Genomic DNA, 10,876 nt, shown 5'->3' with positions numbered 1-10,876 from the left:
TAGATTGTGAAGGACAATTTTTACTTTTCATGGTCAGCTCTAGATTTTATTATTACGTTTATCCTCTTTTTGCAACATCCTTGTGTCTACGTTCTGTGTTTGTCAGTTTTATTTGTATCTTTAACTAATAATTACACTTAATTGCAATTGCACATATTTGCAGACACTTTTGCTTTAGAAATGCAATTGCAGGAGTCCTTTTCTCACATCGCGATTGTTATATATTCATCCGTTTATATACTTCTCATTCTGATTCCTCAGAACTGCTGGAATAATTTGATAGTAATGAAAGTCCGCCATTCTTTACTTCAGCGGGTTTTTGATTATCTACTTTAGTTGTTGTTGATGATGAATTGTCATCAGTAGCTATTGTTGATGATGAAGGGGCATCAGTACCTGTTGTTGATGATGTTGAAGTAGCATCACTGGTTGTAGTTTCTCTAGTTGAGGGAGGAGTAATTGAAGTTTCCTTTGCTGTTGCGGAAGTGGTTGCTGCCGTTGACTTTGATTTAAGGACGACAAGTGGAGTTTTACGTTTGACAAGTGGCGCAGTCTTTATAGTGGTAGGTTTAAATTTAATGGCATTCGCCACAGTTGTTGGGTCAGTTTTGGCTTTCTTCGCTTCTGTTGGTAAAATTGTTTCATCCTTAACTTCTTCAATTATTTCTTCAGCAACAATTTTGCTTCCGCTTTTAATTGTTTTAAAATTTATAGACCTATAGGGAAATTATAAATTATTGGTAATAAAATATAATTTCACAAAAACCAAAAACTTACTTCACAAAATCTTCATCTTCTTTTTCTTCTCGCTTTAATCTTTCCTGTTCCGATTCTGTGCTGTTATATTGTTGTAACATGGACTCATAATCCACGTTGTGTTGACGTCGATTTAAATCACGTAGCTCTTCCAACGATTCAAGCATTTCAATTTCGTTACGCGATTGTTGTGTGCGATTTTCAAGCAACTTCATTGGATTATTCGCTTCTTCTTCACGTTCTTCCTCTACAAAGTATAAATTAATGGTAATTAAATTTATATCACTTGATTTTATTTTGTAATTACCTATCTGTCTACGTGCTTGTTCTTCAGCTAATTTAAGAGCCATGAAATTTCGTGTGGCGCCTGCTTCAATTTCATAATCAGTGTTTTTCGGATCGGTTTTAAAGGAGATTTCCTGAAGGCAACGTGTGCATTTAATGTAAAAACGATAAATACGTATTCCTAAATACGTTTCATTTTCAACATCCTCCTTTCGTGCATTGAACTTCTTTCCTTTATAAATATATTCTCCACAGGTCTTACATCGCATGTTAAACGGTGCCATTAAACGTACAGTATATTGCCTGTTCTTAGCCAATTTCATACGAGGTATCTTTGAAGGATCAAAGTCCGGAGGATAATATTTCTGTAAATAAAATAATTATTAATATTGCATGTTGTGTAAATGTTTTGATTTATTCGACATACATTCAACACTTTCCGTTCAGACATTTTGCGGTGAGTTTAAAACGCTATGACTCCAAAAAACGCCACTCCAAATATTTCTGAATCCAATCACAAATGTATTGCTGAAGCACGCTTAAAATTTGCAATTCTAAAATATAAGAAAAATAACAAATGTGACAATGTTTATATTCAACCAAAAATTATTATTAATGGCAGTCTATAATCGATAGTTTTCATTTGTAATTATTTTGCACTTGATGTTGCCGTACCGAAACAAAAAAAATAAAATTATGTTCGCCTCCAACCTGTATTCTGATTATTATACCTGTATTTTGATATTTCGCCAATCAGCTTGATTTGTATATACTGTCAATATATGTATATATTGTCTATAGATTCCTTCAATCCGAGTTTTAAGTGTTTCACTCATGCATTGAACACAAATAGTGTAAATACCGAATAGAAATTGAACACAATTATAATAAATCTATGATAAAATGAATAAGTTATTGGTTAGTTATTCCTGTTCAGCAATATTTCATATTACAACATTGCCACTGAGTGTGGTTTATCTATAATTTTTAACCCACATACCAAAACATTTTTGATAAATAGCCTATATTTCCAATTTTACCGTATATGTCATCGAACGAAGAGCGACATCTGATTGTTAAGTTTTCATTGTAAATTTGATTAAAAGAAGAAATTGACTTTTGGCACTTGGCAACGCTGCAGTGGTCGTGATTGTCGGAATCAATTTTTGATATTGTCGACGAGACGTGTGGATTTTAGTAAGAAATTAAATCAAAAATTGTTTAAAAATACATAAAAAGCATAAGAAAAAGGTAAGATTATTACAAAAGAATTATGTGAACCATCGAATGCTATGTTGATGTATTTATATTTAGCTTTTTAAAGTTCAATTATTTCACCATTGAGATGGGGCAGTGTATCAGTCATGATGACTGCAACACGGTTGGATAGCTAGGTAGACTTGTAGACAAAATGTCGACTATTGAGAAATCAATCATCTTAGTATTAAAAACGTTAAGAATTGGTTCTGAAATAATCTTGTATATTACATCGTTTCTTATATTTGTAAAGATTTCGGTTTGTGGAGTATAGTTTCACCTCAGTATCGATTTTTTCGTTGCAAATATCTATTAGTGTTTTGGAATGTTTTTTGATTTTATATAGACATTTAATGTTAATATATGCATGTTTTAATTACATGTATGTAAGTAATATAAAATGTAAACTTATGCATAATTGTGAGTAAACCAATTGGAAATTTTGGTGCTAAAAGACAAATGTTGAACATATTTGAGAAATCGAGGAAGGTGTATGCAACGACGAAACAGCCCCATTTTGCTCTTTATCGTGTGTTCATAACGATCTGCAACGTAAACCTCCAGCGCAAATGGCGTGTCTTGGCTCCATGTGTGTCAAGTCCATGTGCCTGTTGTATTTGGTGTTCAGCTAGCTCGTGTTTGTTCGCATTTGCGTTTTGTTTCATTTTCGGTTCAGTTCGTCTGCGCTTTTTACGAGACCAAAGTGTGTTTACTCAATAATAACCGACATGATTCAACTGCAATTCGTATTTATGGTTCACATTAAAGAAACTATTTTATTAATTTCAAAACAAAATTAAATTAGTTTATTTCAATGTTTGTAAAGATCGGTGCAAGAAAATATTTAAATTAATGTATGTGTATGCACAAACAGTTCTGCTGTTCTGGTGGGTGGTCAACCTTGATATCAAAGAACCGAATTAGGTGTAATTTTTTTACAACAAAATAGAAGATGCATAAATATATATGTAAATTGAAACTATTGTGCTAATTTAAAACAAAATAAAATAAAATTTGCTGAAATCTTGGCAGTATTTTTTCGATGATTAGACAAAATTGCGTTATAAATTAGTAATGGTCCTATACAAATTTGAGTGAATATCTTACATTTTCATTTTTATGTTACTTATCACAAATTTTCTTCGAGTTAGAGAGACTTCGAGTTATAGAAATGTTCATTAAAACATACATTTTTCAAAAAGCTGTAAAATATAGATTTACCCACAGTTTTAGTTATTTACTTTGCAACATTAAAACATGTATTTTGTAATTATGTTTGTTGCAGTTTGCTATTGTTTGGCTCTTGGCGTCTGTATCCCATGCCTTTGTTACATGATTTATGCAATCTATAAGTATAATATTATATTTTTTTTAGCCTCCATACGATATAGAGAGACTCTTTTAAGATTCTTCCTCGATAGTAAAATTTTGTATTATGCCCTGGTTGAAAACTGCGATTTATGGAATGAAATTTGTATGATATTTTACTTCTATCACCACTTCAAGAGTTCGAGTTATGGAGAACTTCAAGTTATAGAAATTCTAGTTAGGGGAGGAAATTTGTATGAAATTTGGCTTCTAAACGCTATTGCCAATTCAGGTGTCTGAGTTATGGAGATCTTCGACTTATAGAAGGTTCGAGTTATGGAAGTTCCACTGTATAATTTAACATATAATCATACATATATGTATATACGTATACTTGAATAGATGTGATAAAAGTAAAAAAAAATATAAATTAAAATTAAAAGAATATTACTTATTTACCCAAAGCTTAGAAATAGAATATAGAATACAAATCATTAAAAATCCCTACAGCACCATAAATTTAAATAATTTTAAATAGAAATTAGGATAAAAACTATTAGCATTTTAATCTGCTAATGTTAAAGTGATGTGATAAACATGTTTCTTACGTCTAGATTTGCTAGACGAAAAGTAGAATAGAAAGCAAGCCATCAAAACAACTTTGAAATTTGTTTTTCTTCTTTCCGTTCTCCTTCATGAAACACACAAATACAAATGAATGGATCATAAAATAAGCCTACATAAATTGACAAAGGAGCATATTATTATTGGCAAGTCAATAAATCAAACATAAAACCATGAAGTTTCGTGCTATGATGCAGGATCCTGAGTACATGCGTGAATTTCTCTACATCATACAAACATTATCAAAATTGGCGAAAACATGCGTAATGAAAATCTCTTTGGACAGAGTCTATTTTGTAGCAAATGAGGAATCCGGTAGTACAGCACCATTGGTATGGGTGGAAATTGATCCTCAGCAATATTTCGCTGAATACACAATGCAAGGCGTCGACAGTGAAAACGATCCACATATTGTGTTAAATATACCGACATTGAATCTGGGAACGGCACTATCCTTACTTCGTAACAATCCTAGCTATTGTAAATTGAAGCTGACTAATTTACAGTTCCCATGTTTAACAATCGACATTGACGCGGCAACTAAGAGTTCAGATAAGTCACGTCGCGCTATGCACCATGTACCAGTGGATGTGATACCGCGCTGTGATTGGCCACATTTTGCCGTCCCTACTGTTCCAGCATGTAAGCTAGTATTAAATGTGCCATCCAATCGTTTAATACGCGGTCTAATTGATAAAATAAAGAATCTCTCACCGACTATAATTTTTTACGCAACCTCTGCCGGTGAGATGAATTTAGTCGCCGAAACGGATATGGCAACAATAACAACACGTTATCAAAACCTAGAATTACGTACCATGAATCCAGGTGAAAGTGACAAGAACAAAGAGCAAATAGAGGCATCTTGTTCGGTGGACTGTAAGAAAACTGCATTGTTTTTCTCGGCACTTCAAATACCATCAACGGAATTGTCATGTGGCATAGCAGATGATCGACTAATACATTTAGAAGTAAATGTACGCGACGGCATTGCCATTCACTCCAAATTGCCAGCTGTGTGCATATAAACAGCAACCGACTTTGACCAATATGTTTTTATCAACAATACATCGTTATTCTTATCATTATATCGTAACAAGTTTATCAAAAGTTGAATAATAAATATGGCATTTTTCAAATGTTAAACACGTACTTATCAGTATATTTCAGTGTATTGAAGCCACTCGATTTTTCGTAACAAATCCAGTGAAAATAGTTCTTCCATTCCTGACAAATATAGACAATATTTTATATGCATATCTGCACATGTATTTTCCATTTGAATTGTTACAAATATCTCTTGCAATAGCGTCTGGATTTAAATGCTAGATATACATCATCACCCGATTCTGTCTAGTAATATAAAAAATTCCATCAAGAATAAAACACAGATTATATAGACAAGGATTTATCAATTAATTATACAATTGTTTTTATCGATCGAAGTCTTGTATTTTTGCTTATACACAGTCTAACTACTGGTAAAGTCCGCCTCGGCAGCTAGCATTGCAGCAAGAGAAAAAAGTAATTAGCCTTGATTAAATAATGCGACCTTGAGCATATAATACTGAAACGGTGTTTGAGTTTTTGCCAGCACTGTAGGCATATATATATGTATGTACATATGTACGAAAAGTAAAATCCTGTTTTTTTTCGAAACTGTGGATGAACGTTTAAAATCTTGCGGCAATGTCGTCTTCAGAATCTGGTTCCAGACTTCAGCCATACACTATGTTCACTGTTACGCTTTGCCTTGTCAATATTTTGGAGTTCGCTCTCAAACGCAACAATATATGCTTATATAGATATGAATACGCTGTGTGCGTATGTACATATACATATGCTGTGACCAGAGAACTTTGATTTGTTTGCGTATAAATATATTCATCTATGTATGTACATATGTACATTGTAAGTATATAGACTTGTATTTCGTTTTGACTGATTAACTTGAGTTATTGAGTGGGGTCATTGTGTACTCTTCGCCGCTAGAGCGCATTTGCTGCTCTCCAAAGTTGGACTCGTGTGGGGCCTAATTGCTAATTGCATACATTCATATGTATGTGTGTATGTGAATATTTAGGCTTCTCTGTTTCACTGTTACCACTGTCCTGTTTCATTTTGGTTATGGAGTTCGGTGTTTTATTTAATATTTGTTTTTGATTTCATTTTCAACTCGTTTGCCAATGGACATGGACAAGTTTCTTTATTTGTTGCTATATTTGCTTATCATTGTTTTGGTGTGTTTTTTGGTTTATTCGTAGCAAAACCTTTTTCTTTCTATTTATGTATGTATGTATATGCTTTTGCTTTCGTTCAACATTCGGCTATGTTAATAATTGTTTATTCTTAAAGTGGAGAGGCGTTAAAAATACATGATTTGAACATTTTTACTTCGTATTTTTTACAAATTAATAGTTATACTAATAAATTAATGTTTTCTTTGAACACTGCAAATGAAATCGTTGAACTTTTTTCAGTTTGAAATTTGATTCAGCTTGAAAACGATTTAAAATTTACTCTATAATTGTCTCTATCTACTATGGTTTTATATTATTGTATTAAGGACGGTGCACTTGTTGTTGCTTCTTTAATGGTATCGTTGTACTGCCAATTTGCAACACCTATCAGACTACTTTAGATGGAGACCTAAAAATTGATGGTTGTGCTTAAGTCCACAAAGTTTCTAGACTAAATCGTCGAACATTTCGATTAATTGCTCTTAATTGTGAAACCATAACCTCAATTTTATGTATATTAGCCAAAGCTTTCTAAAAGCTATTAAATAGCGAACTTAAAATCCATTTTGGGGTATAAATAATGCAACTTAAAGTTTAAGATGCGTTTAAAAAAGTCATTGCAGTGGTGAAGTGCCACCCAGATATTGGTGTGTCTTACGTTAGCTTCGATGGAGCTATGTATCTATAAGGCAAGGTGTACGCCAGCTGTTCCTGCACCATCTATGATCTCTAGAAACACCGTCAAGTTTCAAATGTTCAATAAAATAATGAGAAAACTTAACAAGAAGAGCTCATTTTGATGCGGCCAATAAAGAATATTACCTGTCTGGTAAATTAAAAAGTGGTCGAATAATTGTATAGTTAGTATGCTGGTATTCCGAATTGCAAACCTTGGATGCATGTAACCAATACACCTTCAATCCTCCAATTGGTAAGAAATATTTATTAAAAGCTTTCGGCTTCCGTTGTGCGGTCAATGCTAAAACTTGGCTTAAACGTGAATTTTGAATGCGTAATAAATCTTATTCTCAAATATGCATAAGCAAATGACTTACATACATATGTATATATGCCGTTTGTTATGTAATATACAATTATTATATACATTTGTAAGTATTTTAGGTATAATTAAAAAAAAACTTAAACATACATACCTTTAAAAACTGCTGCGCACTTCCAATCGGTCGTCGCATTTCGGCCTAAGACGGTAGCAAACATTGACAAAAATTATAGGTCGAGAATATGTGAAGTGACTTGAAATACAGTTTGTTGACCCCATTTCGAAAATGAGAAACATACTCAACGTGTTTCGTAGTCGTGTCCGGGGTGAGACCACATGCGGAGTGGTGGAGTGATGGAATGACGACGCATAGGATAGAAGGGCGCATTCGACATACACACAGATGCATATAAATATACGCACATAATTCACTGCGTACTTACTGAATGGAAATACGTTGTATTAGTTATTAAAATCTGCCGAAACTCAGCAAAGAATAAAAAACAATTGTGCTAGTGTAAACTTTGAGAGCAACGAATTGTTGATAAATCACTTTAGTTATTGGGGCAAATAAATAAAAGAAAAATATGTATCATAATCAAACATCGTTTGCTTTATTAGACACAACAACAGCAACAAGATGTACATACATACATTAGTTCGTTGTTTTTGCCCATGAAATGCTGCCTTTGCATTTGTTGTTGTTTATTTTCAAACGCTGCTGTCATATGTTTGCTCGTACGCGTTCAGGTCAAACGATTCTATACACCCATACACCTTTCAATCCTGACACCAGTAAGGCTGTTTACTTCTCAGCTCAAAGTAATTAACACACTTGCCAGCGACATGAACTCCGACGAGAACTCGCATTAAAGTGATGGTGGTGGTGGTCTGGATGCATCAAGCCACTAGGAGACAGAGGTTAACAAAACCAGAACCAACCGTTCAGCAATACCGATAATCAGTACCACGGAGTTGTTGGATATTACAATACTGGTATACATATACATATGTATGAATATACATGTCCATATGCGGAAAATCCGAGTATATACATGTACCTGAGAGGGAGCTTACTTTGAGTGCACCCCGAATGTTTGGAGAGTTGAGTGAACTGCTAAACTATCATTTGCCTGTTGACAGTGTACGAGTAGCGAGCCATGTGTTATATGGGAGAAGAGAGACAGAGTCGCATGTCCAAACTCGTGAGCCCAACTCGTGTGAATGGCCTGCGATTGCAAAGTAGCTGGTGGCAGCAAGATTTTGCTTTCAGTCTCTAATTTGAACTCGGTGCGGTAACAACTTGGCAAATTATTACGATAGTAACAATGTTTATATATATTATATATTTATTTATATATACAGTAAATATATAAATATAATTTATATAAAACGTTTCACTCTTTGTGATTGCGGCCGTTGCTAATCGGTGCAGGGAGCGAGGAGATATAAACAGTAAAGTTAGAAACTGTGTTGTATACATATATACGTGTATATAGCAAAATTAAACTCCTCGTACTCGCAAGCAGCGGATAGAAATGATTGCCGATAAAGTCAAAGTTAGCAACAAAACTGCACAGCACAGGGGAGAGACGAAGCCAAGAGCAGTGTATATACATGATAAATACAAGCACCAATATATGTACAGCGGCTAGTATATAATATGCCATAATTAACAATACAAGATGTGGGCAAAATATGTATATTAAAATAAAAATATAAGAAAATCCAAGTGAACACATTTGCCGTAGTGAGTGTCGTATTGTATAAAAAATAATATATCTAAATGCAATGAAAAAAAAAAAACTAAAAACAAATTCAATAACGTTTCGTAATTAAAGGAAACCGCAACAGTTTCGGTTCTTCGGCAAAGGCGATAAGACAACGGGGTTGACGAGGCATTTTTAAGTGTTCAAAGTAAGCAACTGTTAAAATTAATTTGCTAAATATTTCATTAGAATAATAGTTGATATATACAAAGGCATGATTTCAATAGCTTGTGTAATTATGGGAAATTTTAAATTGAAATAAAAGTATTACATATGCATTTCATTTTATATGCTTATGTGCCTAGCTACATAAGTATCTATTTTACTTATGTATATAGCATATATGTATATATAAGAAAAGTCACAGAATGGCGAATGGTAAGGTGCGTTAAATAAACGAAAATGTGCATATGACTATTGGTTTGCAAGTATGTATATACATATGTATGTACATAATGCATACTTGTATGTGTGCAAACATGATTCACATATCATTTATATCTTTATTATATATATATACTTAAAGTTGTTGTATATAACACAACTACGACATTTTGTTGTGTGCCGAGGCGTTCACCAGTCTCTCTACTCCCCCAAATATTTACCATTTCGTTTTCATTGCCTTTGCTGCGCTGTCAGTGTGTCGTCGTTCGACATCGCCATCATCTGAGCACCAGACATCGTCGGTTTCTATTTTATTTTAATTTTCTTTGCAATGCGGTGCGCAGCTGCCATTACTTTGTACATCGATTTTATATTTAGTAGAAATTTTCCGTTTTTCTTTATACAATATGCATATCCATGCAATTAACGGAGTGTGTAAAATAACGAATGGAAAAATTAAAACAAAAAAAAAAACTAATACGAAAGGTGCTCAAGATGTTGCTATTTAAATTGCACTTTCGTAAGGTGTGTGTTTGTATGCTTGTAGGGGAAACGGATGCTTGTGTATGGTGGAGATAAAAAATAGCACATATTCACATGTACCTGTGTACATTATTACATTGTTGCTTATATATTTCTACAACGGTAGTGCAGACATACTCCATTTTGGTAGAGATAACACGTACAATTGCGTGTATGTTTGAAATCAAGTACAAATTAGCACTATTAAGTTCAAATATTATTATTATTTATTTATTTCCAGTTTTAGTAACTTTGGGGAGTTTTTGTCCTTTTGCGTACCATTTAATTTGCTTTCTTCTGGTCATAAGCATCAGTTGTGAAAAATTAATAAATCTATACTAAAATATATTTAAATTTATTAATTAAATTTAATAAATCTTCTCGAAGCAAGCTTTTTTAAATTTAAATCTGCAAATTGCACACATGTGCACGTGTATAATCTGCAATATTTAATATTCAGGCAGCGTGTGTCTAAATAGTGAAAATAAACATGTAAGGAAAGGCTAAGTTCGGGTGCAACCGAACATTTTATACTCTCGCAAATTATTGAAGAAACTTACAAACATACAAAATTTACCCATAAATTCGGCATAAAGTTTAATAGAATAACGAAAATCGTAATATATACTATGTGAGGGCTGAGGTAATTCTTTCATTTTCACCAGCAGGGTACACTATATCCAAGACTATACGCTCACTTAATTTTGTTAAGATATCTCACATATTAACCA

The 10,876-nt window shown here is 33.2% G+C and overlaps 3 protein-coding genes across 9 annotated transcripts in view; 2 read left to right on the top strand and 1 right to left on the bottom strand.

Annotated features, from left to right (window-relative positions):
- Positions 1 to 17: 17 nt before the first annotated feature.
- On the bottom strand, positions 18 to 1,671 carry LOC105213091 (splicing factor YJU2). Its single transcript, XM_011185642.3, has 4 exons — positions 1,469 to 1,671; positions 1,064 to 1,406; positions 778 to 1,003; positions 18 to 716 (listed from the first exon to the last, which is right to left on the bottom strand). The coding sequence occupies exons 1-4, from the start codon at positions 1,490 to 1,492 to the stop codon at positions 245 to 247; spliced, it is 1,065 nt and encodes a 354-aa protein (XP_011183944.1). The 5' UTR covers positions 1,493 to 1,671; the 3' UTR covers positions 18 to 244.
- Positions 1,672 to 2,144: 473 nt separating this feature from the next.
- On the top strand, positions 2,145 to 8,791 carry LOC105213094 (checkpoint protein HUS1). 2 transcript variants are annotated; one of them, XM_054228373.1, is made up of 3 exons: positions 2,165 to 2,292; positions 2,356 to 3,185; positions 4,342 to 8,791. In XM_054228373.1, exon 3 carries the CDS (start codon positions 4,404 to 4,406, stop codon positions 5,256 to 5,258), a length of 855 nt encoding a protein of 284 aa, XP_054084348.1. In that variant the 5' UTR covers positions 2,165 to 2,292; positions 2,356 to 3,185; positions 4,342 to 4,403; the 3' UTR covers positions 5,259 to 8,791. The 2 variants fall into 2 exon arrangements, with proteins under 2 accessions (XP_028896733.2, XP_054084348.1); XM_029040900.2 differs by lacking the exon at positions 2,356 to 3,185 and having other exon boundaries at positions 2,145 to 2,292.
- Positions 8,792 to 8,832: 41 nt separating this feature from the next.
- Positions 8,833 to 10,876, top strand: part of LOC105213092 (E3 ubiquitin-protein ligase TRIP12) — a 32,369-nt gene continuing 30,325 nt past the window's right edge. For 2 of the 6 annotated variants that reach the window (XM_029040899.2, XM_011185647.3), the window contains exon 1: positions 8,835 to 9,387. The gene's annotated coding sequence lies outside the window, so the exon portion shown is untranslated. Of the gene's footprint in view, positions 9,388 to 10,876 lie in introns of all 6 variants that reach the window. The other 4 variants (XM_011185648.3, XM_054228371.1, XM_054228370.1 and 1 more) reach the window with 3 other exon arrangements.

The sequence above is a fragment of the Zeugodacus cucurbitae genome, chromosome 2 (assembly GCF_028554725.1).
Source record: "Zeugodacus cucurbitae isolate PBARC_wt_2022May chromosome 2, idZeuCucr1.2, whole genome shotgun sequence".
NCBI classification, from domain to species: domain Eukaryota; kingdom Metazoa; phylum Arthropoda; class Insecta; order Diptera; family Tephritidae; genus Zeugodacus; species Zeugodacus cucurbitae.
The sequence above is the reverse complement of the archived record's forward strand: the minus strand, read 5'-3'. Positions and strand labels throughout refer to the sequence as shown.

Coding starts and splice junctions, on each gene's coding strand:
- LOC105213094 (XM_029040900.2), top strand. CDS start 4,404: ATGAAGTTTCGTGCTATGATGCAGGATCCTGAGTACATGCGTGAATTT.
- LOC105213091 (XM_011185642.3), bottom strand. CDS start 1,492: ATGTCTGAACGGAAAGTGTTGAAT. Junction 1,407..1,468: donor CTGAACGGAAAGTGTTGAAT/GTATGTCGAATA, acceptor TTTTATTTACAG/AAATATTATCCTCCGGACTT. Junction 1,004..1,063: donor ACAAGCACGTAGACAGATAG/GTAATTACAAAA, acceptor TATACTTTGTAG/AGGAAGAACGTGAAGAAGAA.